Consider the following 26,697-nt stretch of genomic DNA (forward strand, 5'->3'; position numbering starts at 1 on the left):
ACGACCTCTAGCTTTGCTTCGCTCCTCTTCCGACACTACTGTGACTTGCCCTCCAAGTGTTTTGTCCTCGCCCTTTTCTGTCCTTTTTTTATTTTTTATTTTTTTTTTCAGTGGGCTTTTGTGCCGAATGCAGATCCAGCAGGGCCTGTTTCAGCAATCCAGCTTTTATGGCGTGTTAGCCCTTCCTCGGGCTGTGGAAATAGGGGGATGTGAGCTAAACAAGAGGCAGGCAGCGTCCCCGGAAAACAAAGAAGTTGGGCTTGGGCTGTTTGGGCTTTTTATGAAGTGGTGGGCATGTTTGTTTCGCAAAGCTTTGTAGCAGGAGGTCGTTTGTAGCGTTAGAGAGTAGGTAGGGTTATGTAGATGGAACTGCAGCTAAGACTCGGAATCCTATTGTCAAAGCCAAAGGACAAAAGACGGCAGACAAGACGACGTGAGACAAAAGACAAGACAAGAAATAAAGAAGTCCGTGCTGCGCCTAGCTCCGCTGGGAGGGTTGGAAGTTGTGGGCGAAGGCGTGGTCGGAGCTTGGGGGAAGCTTAAGGCTCAAGAATTTGCGGGAGATCCTGGCGAGAGATTGACATTACATGTTGATTAGCTCCTGAAATACAAGGGCGAATGGTTATTAGCTGGGCTTTTGCTCTGCGGCGAGCTGGTCTGACCTAACTTTGCTTCTACACGCGATGAGCATCCGTGGGTAATGACGATAAACTGATCGGTACGTTATACCCGTAGCTGGCGAGATAATGGCCAATATATATCCGCACCGTACCATATGTGCATGCACCACAGTATGTATCTGCATAGCTACCACTGTAGGCATTAGCACTCGCCTTACTGCCCGTTAGTTGTTGGCCGGCAGCTGTGGCGGCCCCCCTGCGTATACGGCCGGTATATGAAGACGGATAGTATATGTATGTATGCGCTTCTAAAAGTTCGACTGACGACGAAGGGCAAATAAAGCCATCTGTACCTCGGGAAACAAGGTAGGCACACACACCTGTCTGGTTTCCTCTCCGCTGCCTTCTCGCCAGACTGATGCAATGCAAAAAAAGACAAAGGAATTTTGGTTTGCTGTCACCAAGCGGTCAAAGTCAAATCATGGCCAATCAAGCGGGGTGGAGTGGGCCCAAGCTCTACTTTATTTTTGCATGGCGCTGTAAACGCAGCGTGCCTGTGACTGTTAGTGTGGTACAGTGTCTGGCATGCATTTTGTGTGGCACGCCCAGGTACCCTTCTATTAGCTGTAGCCTGAGAACTTTATGCTGTGACATTATGTAGTGCCTCATACTGGACTGGGCCTGGCCTGCCTGCTCTTTTATATGAGATAAAGGGAAATAAAAGCCAAGCAGAACCAAGATATGGGGACTGCGAGGCTTTGGGTGTCTCCGTTTCTGTGCACTATGCTGCCCAGCCCAGCCTCTCTCCCGGTGCTCATTTATTTTGCCCATTGTGCGGGAGTGTCTCTCCTCGCTGCTCCTGTTCATACAGCACTTGCAGATGCATCAGGATTGCTTTGCTTGCCTCCTTGCCTTCCCCCTTTAGCGACTGGTCGTTCTGCCACCATCTTTGCTGTCCTTTTTGTTTTTATTATATATATATATATTTCTTTTTTTTTTTTTCTCCGACTTGCTTGTGATTTTTGCCCTTTTTTTTTCTTTTTTTTTTCCCTTTTTTTTTTTTCCCTTTTTCCTATTTTCTTCTCTCTTCCCTTCTTTTCTCTCCTCCTCCGCCGCCTCAGACCTGCGTCAATTCTTTTCCCTCTTCTTCTCCTTACTAAAAGCCAGGAAGGCTCTTCGGGTTTGTTTTGTCTGGTGGGTCTTCTGGGCTCTTCTCTTGCCAGGCCCCCCCTCCTTGAAGCTTTAGCCAACTTATTGGCATCAAATTCAAAATCCCTTACCTTGCTTGTTTTTCTGGGCTTGCTTTCTTTGCTTGCTTGGCCTCTACGTGGGATTCCCAAAGAACGTCAACTCTGTCTTTTTTCTTCTCTTTCTGCCTTTCAATCTTTCTTCCCTCCTTTTCTAATTGTATCCAGCATTTCTCCTCACCAAAGAGGCCGGAAATAAGGGTGACAGAACAGAGGACGAGTTTGTGTGCTGAAGAACAACCAGAAAAGGACAACCGCCCCTCGCTTGACCAGTCTCCTTTTTCTCAGCTCCTTTGCTGCTGATTTTTGCTTTCTATATGTTACGACGATACTGACTCCGACGATTCCATCCATATCTTTCTTTTCCCTCCCGCCTTAACCCCATTATCCCTTACTTAATACACCGGCAACCATTAGTAGCAATCAATACCAACTGCCTGGCAAATACGCTGTGTGCCGGCAACTCCGCATCAACCATTGATTCGATTCATCTTTGCGCTGGGCCCTATCGAGCTTAGTACTCATCAGTTGCAGAGCAACTGCCAGCTGCCCGTATCTAGCCCACAATTCAGGGTTCTGCCATCGGTGATCGCTGTAGACATCTACACTGTCCCTCCCCCTTAAATTTACCTCAAATCTCAGCCTCGTGTCTGCCTTTGCTATACACCCACAACAATGGTTCAGACGTTTGAGATTGGCACTCGGGCCTGGCAGCCTGATGCCACTGACGGCTGGGTGGCTTCAGAGCTGATCGCCAAGACGGAAGAGGGTGCGAATGTAAAGCTAACTTTCAAGCTTGAAAGCGGCGAGGTATGACACCGGCCTCATCCCCACGGCCCAATTTCCCATCCCGCTCTCTGCTTCGTCTTTCTAACCAGTGTGCTCTCTAGACCAAAGATGTCGTTGTTACTGCGGCAGCGCTCCAGAGTGAAAACGACCCATCATTACCGCCACTCATGAACCCTACAATGCTTGAAGCCAGCGACGATTTGACCAATCTGTCGCATCTCAACGAACCTGCTGTGCTCCAGGCCATTCGCCTCAGATATCTCCAAAAGGAAATCTACACATACTCGGGAATTGTGCTTATTGCCACAAATCCTTTCGCTCGAGTCGATTCTCTATACGTGCCTGGAATGGTGCAAGTTTATGCCGGCAAGCAACGTGCAACACAAGCGCCTCACTTGTTTGCCATTGCCGAAGAGGCCTTTATGTGAGTAGTAGTCTATGAATAAGCCCCATCCCGCTACCCAGGGCCCCAACCCAGGTGTCCATCTATCTCCTTTCTGGTCTCCTCCCAACCAACATAGGCCTCTGTACTGACCAATTACTTCTTTTCTCTCTCAGGGACATGATACGGAGCGGGAAAAACCAAACTGTTGTCGTCTCTGGTGAATCCGGTGCTGGCAAGACTGTCAGTGCCAAGTACATCATGCGCTACTTTGCTACCAGAGAAAGCCCTGACAGCCCTGGTCGGGCCAAGAAGGCCAATACAGACATGAGCGAGACTGAAGAACAAATCCTGGCCACCAATCCCGTCATGGAAGCCTTTGGCAACGCCAAGACTACGCGAAACGACAACTCTTCGCGTTTCGGAAAGTACATTGAGATCATGTTCAACAAGCAAACCGACATTATCGGTGCAAAAATCCGCACCTATCTTTTGGAGCGGTCTCGTCTTGTCTTCCAGCCCATGAACGAGCGAAACTATCACATCTTTTACCAACTGGTCTTCGGTGCGACCGACCAGCAACGCCAGGAACTAAACCTTCTCCCAGTCGAGCAGTTCGACTACTTGAATCAAGGAAACTGCCCCACCATCGCCGGTGTCGACGATGTAGCTGAATTCCAGGCTACAAAACAGTCACTCAAAACCATCGGTATTAGTGAGGGCCAGCAGGAGGAAATCTTCAAGATGCTCGCTGGTTTGCTGCATTTAGGTAATGTGAAAATCACTGCCTCTCGCAATGACAGTACCCTGTCGCCTGACGAGCCATCCTTGGTCCAGGCCTGCTCGATTCTTGGAGTCAATGCTCCCGAGTTCGCTCGCTGGGTTGTCAAGAAGCAGCTTGTTACCCGTGGCGAAAAGATTGTCTCCAATCTTTCTCAAGCTCAGGCCATTGTTGTGCGTGATTCCGTGGCCAAGTACATTTACTCGAGTCTGTTTGACTGGCTGGTTGAAATCATCAACCGGTCTCTGGCCACCGAAGAGGTGCTGGGGCGTGTAAACTCTTTTATTGGAGTCCTGGATATCTACGGTTTTGAGCACTTTGCCAAGAACTCGTTCGAGCAGTTTTGTATCAACTATGCCAACGAAAAGCTGCAGCAAGAATTTAACCAGCACGTCTTTAAGCTGGAACAAGACGAGTACCTCAAAGAGCAGATTGACTGGACCTTCATCGACTTTTCTGACAACCAGCCCTGTATCGACCTAATCGAGGGCAAGCTGGGCATCTTGTCGCTCTTGGATGAGGAGTCTCGTCTGCCCATGGGCGCGGATGATGGCTTTGTCAACAAATTGCACCAAAACTACTCAGGCAAGCACAACTTCTACAAGAAGCCTCGCTTTGGCAAGTCGTCCTTCACAGTGTGCCATTATGCTGTGGATGTCACGTATGAATCTGAGGGTTTCCTGGAAAAGAATCGCGATACCGTGCCAGACGAGCACATGGCCGTGCTAAAGGCTACCACCAACAAGTTCCTGCGCTCTGTTCTGGATGCGGCTCTAGCTGTTCGTGAGAAGGATGTCGTTTCTGCTTCCTCCAATGCGGTCAAGCCCGTTGCTGGCCGCAAGATTGGTGTCTCTGTCAACCGAAAGCCGACTCTAGGTGGCATTTTCCGGTCGTCCTTGATTGAGCTCATGAACACAATCAACAACACCGACGTACACTACATTCGCTGTATCAAACCCAATGAGTCCAAGGAGGCATGGAAGTTTGAGGGTCCTATGGTGCTGAGCCAACTGCGAGCTTGCGGTGTGCTCGAAACGGTCCGAATTTCGTGCGCCGGTTACCCCACAAGATGGACGTACGAAGAGTTTGCTCTTCGCTACTACATGCTGGTGCATTCCAACGAGTGGACATCCGAGATCCGCGACATGGCAAATGCCATCTTGACCAAGGCCCTGGGCACCAGCACCGGCAAGGGGCTGGACAAGTACCAGATGGGCTTAACCAAGATCTTCTTCCGTGCCGGTATGCTTGCATTCTTGGAGAATCTGCGAACCAGCCGACTCAATGACTGTGCTATCCTCATCCAAAAGAACCTCCGTGCCAAATACTACCGCCAGAGATATCTAAGGCTTCGTGACTCTATTATCAAGCTACAGAGCGTCACTCGCGGCCACATGGCCCGCAAGCAAGCTCAGCAGCTCCGAACCATTAAGGCAGCTACCACCATCCAGAGAGTGTGGAGGGGCCATAAGCAACGGACCAAGTTCCTTGAGATCCGCAACAATGTTGTCAAGGTTCAGGCTGCCATCAAGGGTTATCTTCGCCGTCGTGAAATCATGGAGACCCGCGTTGGAAATGCCGCGCTTGTGATCCAGCGCGTGTGGAGATCTCGACGGGGTATGCGCACATGGCGAGCATACAGACAAAGAGTCGTCATAATTCAGAGTCTGTGGAGAGGCCGTACAGCCCGCCGCGAGTACAAGGTCATGCGTGAGGAGGCCCGCGACTTGAAGCAAATTTCCTACAAGCTGGAAAACAAGGTGGTTGAACTGACACAGTCGCTGGGCACGGCCAAGAATCAGAATAAGACGCTGCTGGAGAAGGTTGAAAACTACGAGGCCCAGATTAAAGCCTGGAAGAATCGCCACAACACGCTGGAAGCCCGCACCAAGGAGCTCCAGACCGAAGCCAATCAGGCTGGTATTGCCGTTGCCCGGTTGCAGGCTATGGAGGAGGAGTTCCACAAGCTGCAAAGCAGCTTTGAGGAGTCAACCAGCAACATCAAGAGACTCCAGGAGGAGGAGCGTCTTCTACGCGATGATCTGCGCAGCACGAGTACGGAGCTGGACACTTCCAAGGAGGAGATTTCCCGTCGCGAGACCGAAAACTCGACTCTTCGGCAGCAGTTGGCCGATCTCCAGGACCAGCTGGAGCTGGCTAAGCGTGCTGGTGCTTTCAACAACGCTGTTGATGCTAATGGGGCTGCTGCTGCTGCTGCTGCGTCCAACGGACTTATCAACCTGGTCTCAGCAAAGAAGCCCAAGCGCCGCAGTGCTGGCGCTGAAATGGGTCTTGCTGATCGCTTTAGTGCTGCCTACAACCCTAGACCGGTATCTATGGCCGTTCCTGCGATCCGCAACCCCATGCCTGTTGTTGATAACATTGAAATGGAGCTGGAGACTCTGCTCTCGGACGAGGATGGCCTGAACGAGGAGGTTACGGTTGGTCTGATCCGCAACCTTAAGATGCCGTCGCCTAACAGCAACCCTGCCCCCTCGGATAAGGAGGTTCTCTTCCCATCGTACCTCATCAACCTGGTTACTTCGGAGATGTGGAACAACGGCTTTGTTAAGGAGTCAGAGCGGTTCCTGGCCAATGTGATGCAGTCGATCCAGGCTGAGGTGATGAAGTACGATGGCGATGAAGCCATTAACCCTGGAGCCTTCTGGCTGTCAAACGTCCACGAGATGCTGTCGTTTGTCTTCCTTGCTGAAGATTGGTACGAAGCCCAGAAGTCTGACAACTATGAGTACGATCGTCTTCTGGAGATTGTAAAGCACGACTTGGAGTCTCTAGAGTTCAACATCTACCACACGTGGATGAAGGTGCTGAAGAAGAAGATGCAGAAGATGATCATCCCGGCTATCATCGAGTCACAGTCTCTTCCTGGCTTTGTGACCAATGAGGGTAACCGCTTTCTGGGCAAGCTGCTTGCTAACACAGCACCTGCATACACCATGGACAACTTGTTGAGCCTGCTCAACAGTGTGTTCCGGGCCATGAAGGCGTACTATCTGGAGGATAGCATCATTACACAAACAATCACGGAACTTCTGCGACTGGTGGGCGTGACCGCTTTCAATGATCTTCTGATGCGTCGTAATTTCCTGTCGTGGAAGCGTGGACTACAAATTAACTACAACATTACTCGCATTGAGGAATGGTGCAAGAGTCACGACATGCCTGAGGGGACCTTGCAGCTGGAGCATCTAATGGTAAGATATGAGAAGGGAAAAGTGAGAAGCAGGAGACAGGAGAGTTGAACAAACCGCTAACCGCCATATTTTCCATTATAGCAAGCCACAAAGCTTCTGCAGCTGAAGAAGGCAACCCTTAACGACATTGAGATTATCCAGGACATTTGCTGGATGTAAGTTGATGGCCGTACATGTTTGCTTCTCCCTGAAACCGCTACTAACATGCTTTTGCAGGCTTTCCCCCAACCAGATCCAGAAGCTGCTCAACCAGTACCTTGTTGCCGACTATGAACAGCCTATTAACGGCGAGATCATGAAGGCCGTAGCTTCTAGGGTTACCGAGAAGAGCGACGTTCTGCTGCTCCAGGCTGTTGATATGGAGGACAGCGGTCCCTATGAGATTGCTGAGCCGCGTGTGATTACTGCGTTGGAGACTTACACGCCTTCCTGTAAGAAAAAAACTAAAACGAATAGTCGTCCATGTCCAGTCTGCTAACACGTTTTTACACTCTTAGGGTTACAAACTCCCCGTCTGAAGCGCCTTGCTGAAATTGTTTCGGCCCAAGCTATTGCTCAGCAAGAGAAGCTTGACTTTGCTGAGGAGGGCGAATACGAAGATGAGAACGCTTCAGTTGCTGCTGAGGAGGCTGAGGCTGTCCTTGCTGCAAACTGAGGTCTATGATGTGATGTGATGAGCCTTGATGGCCGCAAGCCTGGCCTGAAGCGAAGCGAAGTGAACTTGGCCTGGCTTTGCCTTATATACGTGTCTTGACTTCCATTGTTTTCTACTGCTTGTTATTTTTTCGGCTCTTGCTTTCCATTGACTTTCTTTCCTGTGCTCAAGTGCAGATAGAATCCGCGAGATGGTTATGCTTTCTTTTGTTCTTCTCTCTTTTTTTTTTATCTCGTCCTTTACTTTGGCATTTACATGGTTTCTTTTTTGTTTTTTTCTTGGCTTTCTTCCCCTCTTCCTTGGTGCCTTTATCCATTGACAACGGGCGTACCCCAGCTTGTCCTCTGAAAGGTTGCCTTGTTCTTATCTGTTCTTTCGCTCCCCCTTCTCTTTTTTTCCGATGTTGCTGTTCTCTTTTTTAACGTCCACTATTCGTCCTTTTCTGGAGGGGATGACGTCATGATTTCACGGGTTTTTTGTCGAATGTGATTATTGTGATGAAGAGAAAAGAGACATGAAGCGTGGTTGTTTTATAGTCTTGTCTAGGCTTGTGTTTCCTTTTGCCTGGCCTCTCGTCCCTTTATGCCACGCTGTTGCCTTTTTTGCGTGTTCTTTTTTTTTCTTGCAAATGTTTGCATTTTGTCCTGGCTATATGTGAAGATGCGATGTGCTGATGTACGTGCTGATGAAGTTTGTAGGAGAAAGGTAGAAGGTTACTTGGTGAGCGTGTCCATATAAATAATTATTTAAAAGATAAATAACTAGATTTTTTTTTTTCCTTGTACGGTTCTTACTGAACTCTCTGGACGCCTTTTAACAAGCTCGCTCGGTTTTGGTAGTTACTTGGAATAGCAGTTTCATCCGACAAAGCTTTGGTGCTCCTCCTCCCGATTTTTAGTGCAACAACGAAAAAAAAAAAAAAAAAAAAAAAAAGAGGATAAAATTTTTCGGAGGGGACAAAAAAATAGCTTAAATCTTTTGATCGAACTTGAATAGATGATGACTTGGATTGATACCCGTCAAACTTCCTAGAGTTCCCCAAAAAAAATAATAATAAATCTCTGGCGGGATTTCTCAATTTCGACGCACAAGTAATCAAGCCCCCATGCCATCCCTTTGCGTTGCTTTCTTTCTAACAAGCGTGTAGATAACATAAACCCCCCCCCCCCCCCCCCCCCAGAAGTACTTATACAATCGCTCGCCTTGGTCCCCTCTGCCATGGCCAGAACTCAGCCCAATATCATCATCACGGGCACGCCCGGCGTGGGCAAAACGACTCATTGCGAGGTTGTTGCCGAGAGAGTAGGACTTAAGCACCTGTCAGTCAATCAGATTGTCAAGGATCGCGAGTGTCACGACGGGTATGATGATGAGCTCTCGTGCTACATTGTGGACGACGACAAGGTACGCATCCAACCAACTAGCCTATATTGGGCGGGCTCTTCTTTGCATGAACGCTCTCTACACCATGTGTATGTCCGTACTGGCTAACCTTCTCCACCACATGCGCCCGTCGTTTGCTGGTCTTTAGCTTCTCGATGCTATTGAAGACGAAGTCGCAAACGGTGGCTACATCATCGACTGGCACGCTTGCGACTTGTTTCCCGAGAGCTGGATTGACTTGGTGGTGGTCCTACGGGCGCAGTCGGAGACGCTGTACGACCGGTTGAAGGCTCGCAACTACGCCGAGGCTAAGCTGCAGGAGAATCTGGACTCGGAGCTGATGGATGTGCTGATCACGGAGGCACGCGAGGGCTTTGAGGAGAGCATCGTTGTGGAGCTCAACAGCAACACAACAGAAGAGATGGATGAGAACATTGATAGAATCGCGAGCTGGGTGGAAAACTGGCGAAAGGACAATGCGGCGGGCGAGGCCTGAGCGAGGGGTCAACGGATGGAAAGGGCAAAAAACGGAATGAATATAGACCGCCTTAATTACATGATCACTCCTAACCCGTGAACCCCTTTTCAATATCAATCAACTTGCGGTAGTAAACCCCGTAGTAGCCAATGTATGTTGTAGTACATGGTGCAAAGTACATTGTATGTATGTGCATACAAGATAAATACATACATACAGTGGGGCTTGGTGGGGTAAACAAGGCATGGCACTATACTCAAGGTAGTCGTATTTCTTTGCCATAGTAATTACCCAAGCACAAACTCATCCCCAAGTTCAAAGACCAAAAAGGCAACAACTCCCTTCCCCCCTCGCCGCATCTTTCTTGTTTCTATCTGTGTCCCTTTTTCTCCTCGTCCGACCCATCCATAGTTAGCCCCAGCTCACTACTCCAGGCCCTCCCTACTCCTCAAAATGGCCCCGCGTGTGCTCAATTTCATCACTGGCAATGCCAACAAACTGCGCGAGGTCAAACTCGTCCTGGAGCCTGCGGGCTTCGAAGTGACTAATCAGTCCATTGATCTAGAAGAGATCCAGGGCACCATTGAGGAGGTCACCACCGCCAAGTGCCGCAAGGCTGCCGATATTGTGCGACTTTATTCCAAATTATAAGCTACTTATTTAATTCCCTCCTCCTCCCTGTCTTGCTGCTAACTCTTAGGTTTTCTTGAAGGTTGGCGGTCCTGTGCTAGTGGAGGATACCGCCCTTTGCTTCAATGCACTCAAGGGTCTTCCAGGCCCATACATGTAAGCGAAGCACACTCATCTACTCCTCTACATTTCCTAGCACCATCCAAACTAGGACTAGCAATGGCTAATCGCCCCTACTATATAGCAAGTGGTTCTTCCAAGATCTTGGCTTTGAGGGCTTGAATAACCTCCTGGTTGCGTATGAAGACAAAAGCGCCCAGGCTGTCTGCACCTTTGGCTACTGCGAGGGTCCCGGAAAGGAGGTTATCCTTTTCCAAGGCCGAACCGACGGAAAGTTCGTGCCTGCGCGTGGCCCCACTAGCTTTGGTAAGTGGTCGGTTATTAGTACTCACACAGATGCATAGAAGATAACCTATCTCTACGCACACATGTCCATACATGGGAAATTCTCCCAGGCGTCCCCTACCTAGACAGCATATGTTGTTTATCTTACTAACTTGGGTTAACCAATAGGATGGGATGCGGGCTTTGAGTATGAAGGCAGAACGTGAGTCCCAAAAAATACACCAAACAATGAAATCCAGATTGACTTTCTGACACGTGTGCTTAGATACGCCGAAATGGAAAAGGCGGAGAAGAATGCCATTTCACACCGCGGCAAAGCCCTGGAAAAGCTGCAGGCATGGTTTAAAGAGAGCAGCACTTCCTCTTAGTCTGCTTGGGGTACGCTGGAAAGGAGCCCATGTTGTCCATAAAACACTGAGTGAGCTGGGCTTCAGCCGTCATTTAATCTCTCCTCTAGCTGGATGCTTCCCGATGCCCAGCTCAGCATGGCGGAAATATAAGACTTCAAACTGGTCATGTCGCCCAAGGTAACGGATCCCTCGCCGATATAGACTAAGAATCTCTGTGGTGGCCCTTTCTGAATGCTTGTTGATGAGATATGTAAAATCTTGATCGTCGTGATACTTGGGATCGAAAACAAGCAGATTCAAATCGCCATTAACTTCCTTTTCGATTCCAATAACAACCATGGAGTGTCCTAAAAAGGGCGGTTAGAAATAAACACACAAACACAGCCAAGTCAAATTTCCCCCTATAAAAGCCCCAAACTCACGTGGATTTTGAAGATACACAGGCGGCATATCTGTGAATCTGACCTTGCGCGTCAAATCGTTGCTGTTCTGGCTGAAATACTCTAGAAACCAGTCCAGCAAGTTCTGTGAAGCCTTGGTACGACTGTGATCCCGGAAGCCCCTCACAGAGCACGGCGTTCCGACGAACGAAAACAAAGCTTCGGCCTAGTCCATAAAGCAACTGATTAGCAAGTGGCTCGGCTGAGCGCCCTGTGCCACTAAACTCACCTCTGAGGTGCCAATGTATTTGCGCGTATTACGGATTCCCCCCGTCTCTTCCCGCCCGTGTGAGTTGATGCCTGCATCCCACGCCTTTTCAATAAGATCCTGGATCTCGAAAATCGTCGGGAGCTTTCCCTCAAAGGCCTCGTTTCCCAAGCAAAGCGCTGCATTCACAAACGAAGCCATGGTCTGGATGTTCCGATATCCACAAAAATGGCCTTCTCGACGAAGCTTGAACACCTGTTGTACCCCTGGGTGGGCTAAATACGCAAAGCTAGTGCTCTTGTTGTAGTCAATATGCCATGCAAGAGATGGAATCATGCCTGGAAGGGCTGTGGTGCCTCGTCGTTCCAGTAGAGATTTTAGCCAGCCAGGCATGCGCTTTTCGTAGGCAAAGAGCCCAAGCTCAGAGATTCCCAGTCGCCGTACTTCTGATTTAGCGGTGCTCGGCCCTGGACTGGGAGTAGTTAAAACAGGTGTTGAGCTAGGTGTTTTGGGTTCCCCCTTGCGCGAAGACAAAGAATTATGGCGCCGTGGCGAATGTGAAGACGAGCTGTTATTAGAAAATATCTGTCTTACAATTCGCATAGCCCGAGGCTCTTCGTGTCTATCGCAATGAGGAGAATGCCGCCGAGACCTTCCCTTGTCCTCTAAATGTCTAGAACGAGAATGGCTATGTGATTTGGCCCTCTCACGCCGGTGTCGTGACCCTTGTTGGTGCTCTTTGGATTTTTCTGCATGGTCAGTCCTGCTTTTTCTCTTTTCATCTCGGTGTCTGTGGTGTTTGTGAGAATGATCAAGTTTCTTTTCGCAGCAAGCTCTATCCTGCAATGATCTATCGCGAGGCTTTGCATCTGGTCCATAATCACAGTTCTCCTCCCTATCTTTAGAAGAATGACTGTGTCTCCTACTATGTCGCCCCATAGCGCAATTGCAGACTGAGGTTTGTGCAGAGGTGGTATAGCGAAGCTTATTTTTGAGACTTTCGCCCAGGCTGCTATCGTCTGAGCCGTGGCTGTAGCTTTGTCGGTCGGGGCTGCAATTTCGGTGATCTGTATGGCTTGTATCGCTCTCTTCAACAAAAAGAGCCTCCTGTTCTTCGTGTAGTTGTAAATGATGCTCCATAGAAGTCATGTCCAAGCTCAGCCCGCAGTTTGGATAGCTGCACAAAAAGACAGACTCGGAGTCGTCGAAATTCGGCCAGAATTCAATCTCCGAGCTGCGCTTTGAATGGGGGTAGGAAGAGGATACGAAACTTTGACTTGCCGAGGAATCAAAGCCTTCGCGATGGTTTGATTCCATGTGCTAGTTTGCCATAATAAAGTCAGTGAAAGTAAAAAAAAAAAAAAAAGGGACCGACTACGAAGTTCACCCATCCCATGGACTTGCTTCTAACTAAAAGCCGAACAACACACACAAGACAACGACAAGGGGGAATGGTTGGCTCTGCTTTGTCGGTAACGTACAGTACTATTCTACTATATGGTATTAATCCTGGCCCAAGCTTTAGAGGCTTTAGACAAGGAATACCATTAAGCCAATAGATTGACCTCAACTTACCACGAGCATTACATACTCAGCCCCTTCAAACCCACAGAATGGGCAAACGAGAGGGTATTGATATGTAAACATCTATAGTGTCATAAGATTAAGAAAAGAGTGAATAGAAAGAGAAGCAGGCAACTCTACAGTAGATGTGAGGAAGAAAAAAAAAAGGGCGCGATAATTGCCGACTTAGCCAGAAGCAGCGATGCAAGCATGGGGCGGAAAGTTTGTGAAGAACCGACTGGCGATAGACAAAGATAGACAGGAAAAACATGAGGGAAAGATGAAAGAAAGAAAAAGAGGTAAAAGTGTAGGAGACGGGGAAGAAGAGAACTAAAAAGGCTTCACGTGCTCTCGTAAATTAAAATAATAAAAAAAAACAGGTAAAAGATTTTGTCCCATAAACAGAAAGAAGAAGGGAAGGTACGCGTAGATACACTACACGAACAAAAATAAGGCAAGTACATCCAAACACGGCAGCCATCGTCACAACCGCAACCAACTGCTTCGACTGATGCAAGTTACAACAGTTGCTCGTTTGGTTAATTCCACTTTCCCTACGCCAAAAAATACGCTGTTCCACCACAAATTCGTATGCAAAGAAGACAATCGAGCGCTTGTGTGAACCCGGGTGTCCAATTTGTACCTTGGATCACTAAAATCTATCGGCTGGCTGCAAATGACCCAAACCAACTACGGCTACATACATGGTATGTCACGTAACTGCCCATTTGAAATTTTGCAGGCCTTGCGCGTTACACCCTAGCCGAGTATTCATGTCGATATTCCAATGATGCAAGCGAGGTTACGGCAACGCCTTTTACACTTTCAATTGAAACATGGCTTCCTTTGAACTTGCTTCCTATAGACTTTTGCCCTATTTCTTGCGGTTTGGCAGGGCCTTGGCGGCCGGCTCGGGGGCCAGTTCCTTCTCGAAGGGAATAAAGGCAGGAGCACCAGGAATATACTTGCGGAGAGGCTCGGGGATGTTGATACCCTATCGTTGATAGCAAATATTGGTTAGTAAGCAAGTTGATACAAATACAGCAGCCATATTACGGCTTTCTTATTCTTACCTCGGCCGTTTGGTTGTTCTCAATTATGCATGAGAGCGTTCTCGTCGTCGCGGTAAGCGTCGAGTTCAGACAGTGGACATATTTGATGCGGACTGCAGCTTGTTAGTAATTGTGTGTGCCACGCACGAAAAGAAAAAGGAACAGGTGTCCTCACCATCAGTCTGTGTCTTGGCTCCAAAACGGATATCTAGCTCACGCGATTGGTAGTCCAAGCAGTTGGAGCACGACACAAGCTCACGGTACTCGCCCTGGTGGCTGTTTGGGGGAGACTGGTCAGTACAGGCAAAATTCTTGGAAAACGTCAAGCAACAGAATAGGCAACAGCCGGCCGAGAATATAAGAAACTTACGGGAACCACGCCTCTAGATCGTATTTCTTTGCTGCAGCGTTGTTCAGCTCAGAAGAGACAATGGCTACGACACGATACGCCAACCCCAAGGATTGATAAAACTCCTCAGAGCTGTTGATCATTTCGTCAAATGCCTCCCATGACTTTTCAGGGTCTGTAAGCACAAACTGCTCAACCTTCTCGAACTGGTGGACACGGAAAATGCCCCAAGCATCTTTACCATTGCCCGCCTCACGGCGATAGCAGGTAGAGTAGCCGGCATACTTGATCGGCAGCTGAGAAGTCAGCAGCCACTCGCCAGCATGGAAAGCGGAAATAGGCTGCTCCGAGGTAGCAATGAGGTACTTGTCGTTCTGGGGCTCACCATCCGACACCTTGTACAGCTCATCGTCAAACTGAGACAGCTGTGAGGTTTTGGCCATGTAGTCCTTGACCATCATCTGGGGAGTCTGGAGGGGCGTGTAGCCCTTGTTGTGCAAAAACTCGAGGCCGTAGTTGATCAAGGCCTGGTTAAGGAATACACCCCACTTGCGCAGGAAGTAGCCACGGTGACCCATGACCTTGACACCACGTTCCGGGTCGTAGCCATCTAGCCGAGCAAGAACCTCATGGTGAGACAGTACTGACTTCTTTTCGATCATGTACCCTTCGGGCGCCCACGTGCGGACAGTCTCGTTGTCATCCTAAGTGACGATTTTATGTTATCATGAGTTGCCCCCCTTGGCAACAATAGAACTCCAAACAGATACCAAGACTTACCTCAGTCATGGACACGGGGACAGACGAGTGGACAATATTGCCTACAGTCCGAACCTTGTTACGCAGAACAGTCTGCTTCTCTTCGGCTGCATTCAAAAGCTCCTTCTTCTCCTTTTCCAAGGCAATCTTCTGCTGAAGGAGTTCGTCGGCGTTTTCCTTTGCCTTCTTCTTGGCGCCAATTTCCTTTTGGACGGCATTAATCTTGCTGCCAAGCTGGGTTGCGGCTATGTCATGTGTCAGAGGAAGAACAGCCGGTTATGAGTCTCAACAGGCGGGGGGGTCTTGAGAAGGGATAGCGGTCGAGCCGTTGTATTTGGTGCAAAACTGACCATATAAAGCTACAGTCAAAAAGAGATGATTGGTTAGTTTACAAACTTCAAGACAAATCCTCGCGGGTAGGGTAATTAGCTAAACAAGACTTACTTTTTCTGTGATCCTGCCACAGTTCAATGATTTCATCAACAATTTCGACGGAGGCACCGCTACCTGATGTCAGCTTTCCTTCCGGTTCACCTCCCAGATATGCCAGGCAGAATAAGAATAGATGGGCCAGGAGGGAATAAGAGAGAAAGGTAGTTCACTTACCGAGCCTTCTGAGACGCACGGATGGCGTCGGGGTTACCGCCCCTATCGTGAGATGTTATGATTAGCTATGCTATCCATGGGCGTGAAATGGCGTTGCAAAGGTGTTTGAAGACGAACCGCTCGGTAATGAAGTCCTGGATGTCAAGCATTGTACAATTGGGTCGAGCGGCAGGAGCTCGATAGTTTGGTAGAACGATTCAAGATATGAGTATTCAAGAGAGAAAAAGAAAGGTTTAGCTTCAAACAAGGCTACAATACCGCGACGCGCACCTTCTGTATCAAGGATAGGAATTTCTCAGGACACTAGATCTTATCTGGTGACTCAGGAGGCTAATCGATTCCCATCAAGCACAAGGCAGTTGCTTTTTTTTTCTTTCCAACAAGGCGCGGGGGTGGTGGTACAAGGTCCAACAACCTAGGATTGAGGGGCAGTTTCTGACAGTTTTTTTTGCAGGGGCTCGTACACAGTACAGATAAGGGTTATCCGTACCGTAAGACTAGGGTTTTATGTCAATGCCGTATCACACAGCCATGGTCATGAGAGATAGAGAAGGATGGTTGTTTCAAAGACTGGATAACACGAGCAATATAGGGCGACCATCAGGGCCTATGAGGAAGTTCTGCCATACATGACTTGGTATGAATATAAAACCAGTTGGACGGATGATGACAGGCGAATATAGGAAACTTGCCGACATAAAGCATGAAGGCCAAGGTCATGTGCAGCAACAAACGCAAACATATGTATATATATTAAGTAGAATAGAGAATACATGCAATCTATATTAAGCCTATTAAGCTGTTCTTTAAATTAAGTCTGAAGAAAACATACGGAGTACAAGTAATTAGTGAACAAATATTGGTTGATAACAGAGAGAAAACGCAGAAACAGCCAGTCAGTTATGATGCAGACAAAGAAAAAAGAGTAATAAATGGCACATCAATAAAACAAATTCAGGCTTAAAACCAGGTAGTAGCTCCCGCCACTGTGGTATGAAAGGGTACAAAAAGCATGGAAATGGATAGTGAAATCTGAGAGGGAGAGCTGAAAAGGACATGGACCCAGCGAGCGAGCTAGCTATACATTTGTAAAGGCATGGCAAGGCTCACCGAGCATAACAGCAATTATCGTAGGGGGGGGGGGGGGGGGGGGGAGCCAGATTTTACATCAACACACACTGCTTTGCAGCAGCGGGCTCGTCGGGGCTTTGTGACTTTTCAATCTCCCCAATCATGAGCTCGAAAGCCTTGGTGATGTTCTCGTTGTAACGAGCACTGGCCTCAGTCCAAGCACAGCCCCATTTCACGGCAAGTTTCTTGCCGTCTTCAACTGAGACCTGCCTTTGCTCCGGCCGTAGGTCCGACTTGTTGCCAACAATGGTAATGGGAACATCTTCGGTGCCCTATAGTATGTTAGAGTTTGTCATGTACGAGACAAGGAAAGCGGAGGAAAAGTAGCAGTAGCGGCATGAAAGATCGATCGACTAACCAACTGGTTCAGAATCTTATCACGAATCACCTGGATCATCTCAAACGACGTGAGCGATGCGACTGAGTAGACCATCAAGTAACCATGCGTGCCAATGAAGTGCTTGGAATTGAGAATGCTATACTCATCCTGCAGAAAAAGACGGGTTGTTAGAGCTGCAGAAAGTAGGTGAACGAGAAAAGCTGATGTAGATTGTTCTTGAAAGACAGAAGAGAAAATGAGCGACGGTCAAGACTCACTAATCCAGCGGTATCAACGATCTCTGCTTGGTACTCCTGGCCCTTGAACCTCAAGGGCTTGATAAAGGTGTTTTCAATAGTTGGGTAGTAGCTGTCAACGAAGTGGCCTTCGGTGAACTGAACAGCAATAGAGGACTTGCCTAGGGAGCGAGTAGACGTTAGAGAGGGGTATATTTGCCTTGTTCTCGTCGGTTTCACTACGGACGGACAGGGAAAGGACGGGGCAAGCACATAAGCAGAGGGAATATGTGAGCCTGGTAGTTTATATGCCATGCAGCCCGCACGTTTGATGGGCTTGCCTCAGTGCCCTGTCGAGCGCTGTCTGGATGTTTTTTTCTGCTTTTCATCTTTTTCGGCCTTCTTTTTCGGCCTTCTTTCTTCCGCTCTTCCGCTCTTCCGCACTTGATCCCCCTCTGTGATTGCATACAGTGAACAAACCCGGGCCATGGCATAATTCAAAAATGACATGACAAGCCGAGATAAGAGCAAATAAACCACTTACCAACGGAACGGCTGCCAACCAACGCCATCTTACGCTGCTTAGCCATTTTGGCGGAATAAGAAAAGAATTAAAAAAAAATGGAAAGAGGCAAGAGGCGAAAGCGAGAGCGAGAGCGAGAGCGACGGCTAGGGCGAGGGCGAGGGTGAGAGCGAGTGAGGAGTAGAGAGGGGAGAAAAGTATCACCGAGATAGAGTTCGCCGATGCGATAGGCGAGAGAGGAGAAGCAGAGGGCAGGCCGATGAATAAGCTTGTTCTGAATCCGAGTTTGAGTCGCCCAAGCTCCAAATTCCAAAGAATCGAGCGAATTGCCAGTAAATAAGAGCGAGAAGTGGATAGAACAAGGGAATAATGACAGCCCAAAAATTAGGAAGGGAAAAAAAAAAAAAAGCACAAGGCCTAAATAGCCATGCTTAGCAGGGATGGATGGACACTAGGTAGGGAGGGATACCTATGGAAATGTGGATGATCAAAATTGAGCAGGCAAAGATCACAGGCGGACGATGGGGAAAATGCAGAGCCAAGGATGAAGGAAAGATCAAAAGTAAAAGAAGCAAAAAGGCGGAAAGGCGGAAATAAATGAGAAATCGTGAGCGAAGAATGGAGCGAGCTCTAGGGAATGCCAGAGCATGACAGCTCGACCCTATAAAAGCACACACGCTGTGTGTCAGGTCTTAAGCTCACCTCACCCCTCACCCCTCACCCCTCACCTTAACTCAGGTCGATTCGACTCAATGCAGAGCTCGGCCGGAAACAGCATAAGCATGGTGCCGAGATAACAGGCGGGAGGGGATATATTAGCCTTGTTTTCACTGCCATGCTTAGGTTTTTAGCAGCCTTGTACCTAGCCATCTTTGCCATAGCAGTAGTAGTAGCAAAAGAAGGGGACGCAGCAGTAACTGTAGCGCTAAAGCTGCAGCTCGGAGCCTAGCCTGAGCTTGAGTGGCGGATTTCTATGCACAGCAAAAATGTATGTATACATACAAACACCAAGATAAGGTCTCGAGGGCAAAAGCTGAAGATAAGGCTGGGCTGGATTTGCGCAGAGCCAGCCGACAAGTTGGCCCCGAAGTTGGCCCCGAAGTTGGCAGCTACATGTATAGTAAGTAGGTGTATATGCAAGCAACCGAACACAAATCCCTTTGTCCTTTATATTCCCAGTGCATATGTTACGGCCATCGTCAGATAAGGAATAGAGAATCCAAAAATACGGCTAGTCAAAACAAGGCAAGAAAAATAGTGAGAGCAAAAGACTCGTTGCTTGGCTCCCCCACCTTGCCTTGATCCCAACTCTCCCAATCTTCTAAACCGGGGAACAACCAAAGACAAGACATGAACCAGGAAACGGCCGGAAAACACGCTTTTCTGTTTGTACTGAGGCACCGCAAACACGACTTATCATAAAAGCAGGTCACCTCTCGGTAGTTTCACTAACCAAAAAAGAACCCCCCCCCCCCCCCAATGCACACACTATATCCATCCATACCTATACCTTTCTAGATGCCCATCTCAAGTTCGTCCAGCAGCTTTTGAAGCCGCTGTACATGGTCACTGCCGCCCCCCCCTCCATTGTCAACCTTACACTGCATAATCATAAATTCCCGCACTGTATCTCTCAGATCGCCGAGGCCCTTGCCCGCACTACGCACTTCGAGCTTACGGCGAACTGAGCGGGAAAGGCACAAGTACCCTAATAAGATCGCCAGGTAGCCAAACCCCACGTTCAGCTGCATCTTTTCGACCGAGTCGGCCTGGAAGGAAAAAGAAAACACAGGTTAGCACATGTAGAGACGACGAAAATAGAGCGTCAAAGAAACCGCAACCAAACACACCTGATATGTCGCCATATGGCTCTGCAAAAAAATACCAATCAATCCATCCACAGGAGAGTCTTCCTCATCCCAGTCATCAACCGAATGCCGCACCGGCGGGCAGTGCTCACAGAAATTGATCATGGCCCCCAAAACTAGCACAAGCTTGGTAAACGGCGAGAAATCGCTATTTAGATCATGCTTCCCAAGATTATCCTTCACTAAGCCAAATGTCGTGCAGACAGTAGCCGCAAGGTTCTTAAATAGAGCAAGGAGACCAGTAGCTGTAGCAGCCCCTGGGTTGTTGTTGGACAGATTGAGCGTTAGTCGCAGTATGGCATGTTCAAACGGGCCAAACTTTGAATGGGACAAGGTCATGTCAGTTACAGCCACCACCACAGGCAGATGATTGTTATTCCAGTGAGACTTGAGGCTCGAGTCCTGGAAGCCCATGGCATGAGCCCCCAGAACTGATGATGCCAGCAAGCAATCAAGCTTCTCATCAGCCGATGCATCTTCCTGCCATTCGTGGTCCGAATACTGATGAAGGATAGAAAACAACGTGTCGCCCATGCTCTTGGACGAAATAACGAAATTCCCCAGATCGGCCGGTTTGCAATGCAGATCCATAAATTTAAGGGCCAGAGTACGAGGCGACAGGTCCTTGGGCAATGTCGAGCCTTTCCATATTGGCAGCCGAATCAAGTCGGACTTAACACTAGCTACGGCTGCTTTGCCATTCCGTGACAAGTTTGTCCGGCGTTGATGTGAAAGTTCGATGATGCTTTCCGTGCTTTGTAGAAGCCCCTCTAGAAAATGAACCACTTTGTTCTCCTGCAAAAGCGGAAGCACGTGAGGTATTGAGTATGACGATAGTAGCGTAAGGAGAATTGCAACCAAAGCAAAGCCACTCACAGTATCCGTCTCCTGGCCAATGTTGGCAAAAAGACGGCCCTCGGCCCCGTTATCACGGAACTGGCGAGAAAAGGTTTTCGTTTTAATATGTGACGCCAACTCCAGAAGTGCGTTGCGCCTCATTGACGTCGGTTTAGGAGACGGTGTCCCAATACGATCAAATAAATCGTCTATCTGGTCTGCAAACCGGTTGTTTGCTCCAGCCATACGCAATTCATGGACACTGCGAATTGCGCCTTTGGCCAGGCCACCCTCGTCATCACTTTCTGGCCCATCGCCAAAGTCAAAAGAATCTTTGTCTTTCTTAGGACTTGAGATCGAGGGCAGAATAGGGACGGCAAAGGGATCGTGGTTGGGATCATTTTCGTTAGGGTCAGCCCGGATAGATCTCTGCATGGCATATGTGACTTTGGGCCCTCTTGTTCTGATCCGGGGACCTGCCTGGAATGTATTTCGGTTCTGTGGTTGGTCGAACCTGTTGGTTGAACTGTGGATGGGACTTTGAGATATTGCCTTGCTATCGCTATTCCTAAACTCAGAATTAAAAGACTCGCTTTCAGACTCTGAGCTGCTTTCCATCTGAGCCGCAAGAGTATCGATAAGACGCCGGCGCTTCATAGGCGGGTTTGCTTGTGCACTAGCCTCATGAGCAGGGTTTACAGTTCTGTTTTGAGGAGACATTTCCGTCATCTTGTAAGATTTCGGTGTTGTTTTCGCATCGGCTCTTAGTGGTGACTTGTTTTGGGATGGATAGACAGAACGGTTCCGTATTGGCGTTTTCTTCGTAGGTGACTCGGAAGTTGGAGTATCAGCAGAAATTTGAGACGTCCCTTGCAATGGCTTTCGGTCAAGGGAATGGCTGGACGCCGCTGATGATGCTGATATATTCTCTCTCTTCTGGTTAGCAGGCGCATTAGATGCCTTGCTAAAGTAGGAATCAATCCGACCATTGCCATTAGAGGAGCCGACCGCTTGGTAAGCGGGCTTTGACGCGGATTTAGGTGTTGCTTTCTGGGACCTAGAAGGTTTCTCTGGGGTCACAACCGGTGCGGGTTGTGTGGAAGAAACACAGCGAGTGGTAATTTTTCGACATGGAGGTGCATCCTCCATAGGAAGATCATATAGATCAGATACAGCAGCTCGATGTAGTGTTGGTGGCTTTGTTAGTCTGTTTGTCGCCGTGGCAGGAGTCGTCTGGGAGCGAGAAAGTGATGCAACCTTTCTCTGGCCTGAATAGGTCCGCGTTGGTGATCTTTGAGGGGGCGGAAAGGTAGCGAGAGGGATCGCGGTGGTAGCAGCAGTGGCTTCGGCAACAGAATTGCTCTGTGGGGCAGGTCGCGAAGTCAAAACAGAAGATCGCGGACGTGTCTTCCTGGCGGGCTTTGCCGGTTGTGTGACAGATGGGGGGTCGCTGTGTTTAGATGCACGATCTTGAGAAGACGCGACGTCGGAAATAGAGCGATGGTGTTTAGAGGAAAGGGATCTTGTTTTCGGCATTATTGAGGATGCTGACGCTTTCTTGGCCCCCGTTAGTGAAGACGGCTGTAACAGCGTCTTGCGTGCTGCTATAGACGCCGAGGCATCAACATCGTCAAAGTCAAAGTCGTAGAGCGAGGCTGAAGCGGCAGCTGAGGCCGACGATGAGGTCGAATCAGGAGCTGTCGCCCCTGCTTTCGAGGAAGAGGGAGAATCGGCATGCGGCTGTTTGCTTGGCGGCGCAAAGGCTTTGTTAAAAGCGCGCTTTTTCGGGGCCATATCTCCATAAGTCGTCATCTTTTTATCCATGCCATATGCAAGTATTAGAGTTGCAAGGACACGATTGCGATCGAGATTGCTGTTAGGAAGAGGTGGCAAGGTCACACAAGGAGGCTCAGTTCGTCAGTAATAGTGAGAAAAAAAAAAGCGCTTTGATGATGTCTTTTGGTGGCTGGCTTGTTGCCGGAGAGAACAAGTCGTAGAGGACTATGTGAGAGCTAAATCACAACGAAACGTAGGGACACAATTAATCACTAGTAGCAGTCATGAATCATCAAGAGGGCCAAGCAAAAAGAGAGGAGACAAAGAGGCTCCAAGTTGCCTGTAAGCCCTTCGTTCAAGTGCTGATGTAATAGACAAACTTAATTACCACCAGCCAAGGTGAGCTACATAATGGAAAGGCAAGGCAAAAGCGGGTTCTAGGGTGATCCATGTAGCAATTGTCTCCAACAAAATAGCCCAATCAGAGGCAGTAATAGTTGAATTCTTACCCCGCTATATGCATTTCGAGTAGTGCAGCCTTGCATGGCTTAGCTAAATGCATACCCAAGAAGCGCTTTTTTTCAACTAAGCCCCAGGCCAATTAACTGGGGCTGAAGCTTCCAAGACAGCACTTGTTGACCCCCAGATCTACAGTAACCTGAACACACACTGACCTTGTGGAACACTTGCTCATCGACACTTGCTCATCGACACTTGCCCGTAGACTGTGTCCCTTTCTTCTTTCCCCATTCTTATACATCTCTACTCTCTCACCGCCAATTCCTCCCAATTCCTTCTTGTCTTTGTCCCTGTTTCCCGTTTTCATCATGGAGAGTGAAAGCTCCGCGCCCGTCGTTCCTGTCAGCTACTCTAACAACGAAAACTTCCAAAACCCCTCGGCTACGGTTTCAAAGACCGTTCCCTTTGATAATGTGCATGTGCTGCCGCAAACCCCACAACTCATTGCTCTTTTGACGTAAGTAATTAGGCTTGAGACTGCTTGTATCTAGACCTTCGAAGCTATCGGTTACCTTCTTGGCTTCCGCTATCTAGCTATGAAAAGCTAAGCGTTGTTCGTCGAGAACATGTTGGCTTTTTTAAGCTTTTATGTATCCAATGCACTTACTTATATTCTATCCCAACCCAGTGTCATCCGCAATAAGGATACCCAAAGAGCAGACTTTGTCTTCTACTCCAACAGAATCATCCGCCTCCTAGTTGAAGAAGGCCTCAACCACCTTCCCGTCGTTTCCCATGATGTCACTACTCCCGTTGGGCGGACCTACTCTGGCCTCATGTTCCAGGGAAAGATTTGCGGTGTCTCAATCATGCGTGCGGGTGAAGCTATGGAGCAGGGTCTTCGTGACTGCTGTCGTTCTGTGAGAATTGGCAAGATTCTTATCCAGCGTGATGAGGAAACCGCTGAGCCCAAGCTTTTCTACGACAAGCTTCCTGACGACATCAACAAGAGATGGGTTCTGCTACTGGATCCAATGTTTGCGACTGGTAAGAGAAAAAGAGATCACAACACTAAATAACGCAGAAGTCATCTGTGGATTTCACGTCGCCTATGAGTTTATATCTGCCTACTAACGTTTCGGTGCAGGAGGCTCGGCCATTATGGCTGTCGAGGTTCTCAAGTCAAGAGGTGTGCCAGAGGAACGCATCCTATTCTTAAACCTGATAGCCAGTCCTAAGGGTGTTGAGAACTTTGCTACCAAGTTCCCCAAGCTCCGCGTTGTTACTGCTTTCATTGATGAGGTAAGTGCAGTGTAAACACTTTTATTTTGCTAGACTTTTGCCGATAAACACTGCTAACTTTTTTTTTTTTTTTTTTTTTCACACGCAGGGTCTAGATGAAAAGAAGTAAGTCAATGAAGTTATATCACAGAGGTCACCCCCTCCAAAATTGACAATGCATCCTGAGATACGCCTGCAGTCCAACTATCATCTACACTCTCTGCAAACAGCTTTACTAACGCATTTTAGTTACATTGTTCCTGGTCTTGGAGACTTTGGCGACCGTTTCTATACTCTATGAGCACAGTCCGAGGATATATATCTTTCTTCACCCGTGGTGCTTCGTATTCCTAAACCTACCACCGAACAAAGATTTAAGCACAAGTTATAAGGGTAAATGTGTTTTCTGATATTAAAACAAACGCTGTGCTGTGTGTCCCAGTAGTAAAAATAGAAAACAAGACTAAGATGGAGAGCAATGCAACTTCGCATGGATCATTTATAGATTCCCTCGCAAACTGGATTGAAACAAGGCCCGCAAGTAGCCGTTCGATTTGATATGGACCCGCGGTTCGGTTTAATAATCATCGTCATCGGCAATCTCATCGAGTTGTTGCTTCCGAGCTGGACGCGAAGTGAACTGGCCACCAGTCTTGGTGTTTGAAGTAACGGCGTCTAGAAACGGAAGAAAAAAAGAGGCAAATGTTAGCATTTCTGGCAGGTATATGCCGTGATTTCACATTTTTGTGTCTAGACTTACCAGCGGCATCTACCCAGTCACTGTACACATCCACAGGTGCAGATAAGTCTATAGTTCGAAGAGTTAGCCAGTAGCCCTTTTTGTTTTTCCCGGTTATCCCATGCCTAGATCGTGATAACTCACAATTGATAGCGCACTGAAACGTCTGACCACAAATATTACAATTGAGGTTGCCAACTCCGCCACGGCGGTTAATCTTAACGGTGACGGCATCCTCATGGTTGCAGAAGAGACACAGAAAGGTCGTCGGAAGAGGATCACTCTGTATGACGGTTATGTTTAGACGTATTAGTAAACGAAAGGAAAAGAAATAAAAACGCTGCAAAAAAATTAGACGCATCGAAGTGTGATGTCATCGTGTCAAGAAGCCTATGAACAACATCCGGCGGCCATTGGCCTCATGATCCCCCACCCACTTCTTCCGCTCTAGATCAGTATAACAGCGCCTAGAACTGCCCTATGTATATATATACATGATTTCATGTGCGCCAACCGACCATGAAACATTTTTTTTCTTGAACAGTGACATAGTTTTGTCCCAACAAAGTATATATCATTCATTGTAGGACTCGTGTCGCGTCGTCTCTTCTCGCCGCCAAACTAACCTTCTTTGGCCCCTGGGGCTTGCTGGAAGACTTGCGTTTGCCCATGCCGACAACTGTTCTGTACAGTATTTGATTGGTGTCACTTTATCAAAAAAGTAATATGTCGCGATTCTGAGGAGTTCGTAAGTTCGCCGTAGCAGTAGATGTAGATTAGGAAGAAAGAGTTTTCAAGATCAAGACGCTTAAATATGTTGTCAGCCGAGCAGCGAAAAAAAATAGAGGGGAATGCGACTCGTTTTATATATAGTCGCTAGTAAAAGTCTAAGAAGCTCGGATTTCCTGCATAGAACTCTAAGATTTCCAGTGGCGCTAGACTAAAGTTGTGGCGGGCGTTTTGGGTGGCGTTTTGGCACCTGGCCTGGCACGTGATCATGCTCAATGAAAAAAATATGCTCTTATTTTGTAGAAAGTTGCACATAATCAGACACAGTAAAGCCTTTTTTTGTGCTTTGTGCTTTTTAATGTCTGGTACATATTAAACGTCTGTTTATTTATGACAATGAAAATAAAATAACAGTGTCAAAAGTCAAAGATCTGGCCATCGTTGACTCCATGGTTCATTTGTATTGAACTAGGAAAGCGTTGTTGCATTCATAAGGGTTAGTTACATCATGAGCTAATACAACCCTTGTGCTACCCTCTACATGCAACGTTGGGCAAAATACTACGCCGCACACATCGAGAAAATCAAGTATCGAATGGTGGCTGATTGAGACTCTTGGATACTCTGTCTACGGGCACAAAACACGGAGACAAGTGCAACGGGCGCGTCCTGTAAATTTAGACAAACAAGCCACTGGGCTCAGAAGAGTATGGGCACGTGGAAAAATCAGTGCCCTACGAGGAGAACGATCAACTTGCAGCTATGGTTTGAGCTGTAAAACAAGGCATAGCCATTCTAGCACCGAATTAATTAGATGGACTACGTGGGGGAGTTCAAAGTGTCAGGAAAAAGAGATGATGCGGGTTGTAGATGCAAAGAACTCGAAG

General features: G+C 48.1%; 9 protein-coding genes across 9 annotated transcripts; 4 read left to right on the plus strand and 5 right to left on the minus strand.

Moving 5' to 3' along the window:
- Positions 1-2,542: 2,542 nt before the first annotated feature.
- Positions 2,543-7,689, plus strand: HOO65_090022 (Myosin-2; the record flags this gene model as incomplete). Its single annotated transcript, XM_071004416.1, has 6 exons — positions 2,543-2,677; positions 2,758-3,080; positions 3,215-7,034; positions 7,116-7,189; positions 7,251-7,465; positions 7,532-7,689. 6 exons carry the CDS (start codon positions 2,543-2,545, stop codon positions 7,687-7,689), a joined length of 4,725 nt encoding a protein of 1,574 aa, XP_070855908.1.
- Positions 7,690-8,907: 1,218 nt separating this feature from the next.
- On the plus strand, positions 8,908-9,568 carry HOO65_090023 (hemoglobin and proliferation-regulated protein HBR1; the record flags this gene model as incomplete). The annotated part of the gene is made up of 2 exons (XM_071004612.1): positions 8,908-9,093; positions 9,221-9,568. 2 exons carry the CDS (start codon positions 8,908-8,910, stop codon positions 9,566-9,568), a joined length of 534 nt encoding a protein of 177 aa, XP_070855909.1.
- Positions 9,569-10,003: 435 nt separating this feature from the next.
- Positions 10,004-10,953, plus strand: HOO65_090024 (Inosine triphosphate pyrophosphatase; the record flags this gene model as incomplete). The annotated part of the gene is made up of 5 exons (XM_071004580.1): positions 10,004-10,177; positions 10,251-10,336; positions 10,425-10,606; positions 10,754-10,787; positions 10,851-10,953. 5 exons carry the CDS (start codon positions 10,004-10,006, stop codon positions 10,951-10,953), a joined length of 579 nt encoding a protein of 192 aa, XP_070855910.1.
- A 69-nt stretch (positions 10,954-11,022) lies between these two features.
- Positions 11,023-12,338, minus strand: HOO65_090025 (Zinc finger with UFM1-specific peptidase domain protein; the record flags this gene model as incomplete). Its single annotated transcript, XM_071004543.1, has 5 exons — positions 11,023-11,282; positions 11,358-11,541; positions 11,605-12,055; positions 12,178-12,248; positions 12,294-12,338. 5 exons carry the CDS (start codon positions 12,336-12,338, stop codon positions 11,023-11,025), a joined length of 1,011 nt encoding a protein of 336 aa, XP_070855911.1.
- A 1,682-nt stretch (positions 12,339-14,020) lies between these two features.
- On the minus strand, positions 14,021-16,061 carry HOO65_090026 (Serine--tRNA ligase cytoplasmic; the record flags this gene model as incomplete). Its single annotated transcript, XM_071004477.1, has 8 exons — positions 14,021-14,140; positions 14,220-14,311; positions 14,374-14,474; positions 14,569-15,251; positions 15,328-15,551; positions 15,751-15,809; positions 15,913-15,954; positions 16,030-16,061. 8 exons carry the CDS (start codon positions 16,059-16,061, stop codon positions 14,021-14,023), a joined length of 1,353 nt encoding a protein of 450 aa, XP_070855912.1.
- Positions 16,062-17,075: 1,014 nt separating this feature from the next.
- HOO65_090027 (GTP-binding protein rhb1) lies at positions 17,076-18,188 on the minus strand (the record flags this gene model as incomplete). Its single annotated transcript, XM_071004566.1, has 4 exons — positions 17,076-17,315; positions 17,402-17,530; positions 17,641-17,780; positions 18,143-18,188. The coding sequence occupies 4 exons, from the start codon at positions 18,186-18,188 to the stop codon at positions 17,076-17,078; spliced, it is 555 nt and encodes a 184-aa protein (XP_070855913.1).
- A 1,726-nt stretch (positions 18,189-19,914) lies between these two features.
- On the minus strand, positions 19,915-22,638 carry HOO65_090028 (rheb small monomeric gtpase; the record flags this gene model as incomplete). The annotated part of the gene is made up of 1 exon (XM_071001581.1): positions 19,915-22,638. One exon carries the CDS (start codon positions 22,636-22,638, stop codon positions 19,915-19,917), a length of 2,724 nt encoding a protein of 907 aa, XP_070855914.1.
- Positions 22,639-23,429: 791 nt separating this feature from the next.
- Positions 23,430-24,643, plus strand: HOO65_090029 (Uracil phosphoribosyltransferase; the record flags this gene model as incomplete). The annotated part of the gene is made up of 5 exons (XM_071004557.1): positions 23,430-23,578; positions 23,750-24,108; positions 24,209-24,363; positions 24,452-24,468; positions 24,592-24,643. 5 exons carry the CDS (start codon positions 23,430-23,432, stop codon positions 24,641-24,643), a joined length of 732 nt encoding a protein of 243 aa, XP_070855915.1.
- A 276-nt stretch (positions 24,644-24,919) lies between these two features.
- HOO65_090030 (transcription elongation factor 1) lies at positions 24,920-25,752 on the minus strand (the record flags this gene model as incomplete). Its single annotated transcript, XM_071004592.1, has 4 exons — positions 24,920-25,017; positions 25,103-25,150; positions 25,226-25,364; positions 25,708-25,752. The coding sequence occupies 4 exons, from the start codon at positions 25,750-25,752 to the stop codon at positions 24,920-24,922; spliced, it is 330 nt and encodes a 109-aa protein (XP_070855916.1).
- Between the last annotated feature and the right edge of the window lie 945 nt (positions 25,753-26,697).

This window comes from Ceratocystis lukuohia (assembly GCF_044167205.1).
Source record: "Ceratocystis lukuohia strain C4212 chromosome Unknown Supercontig9_pilon, whole genome shotgun sequence".
In the NCBI taxonomy this organism is placed as follows: Eukaryota; Fungi; Ascomycota; class Sordariomycetes; order Microascales; family Ceratocystidaceae; genus Ceratocystis; species Ceratocystis lukuohia.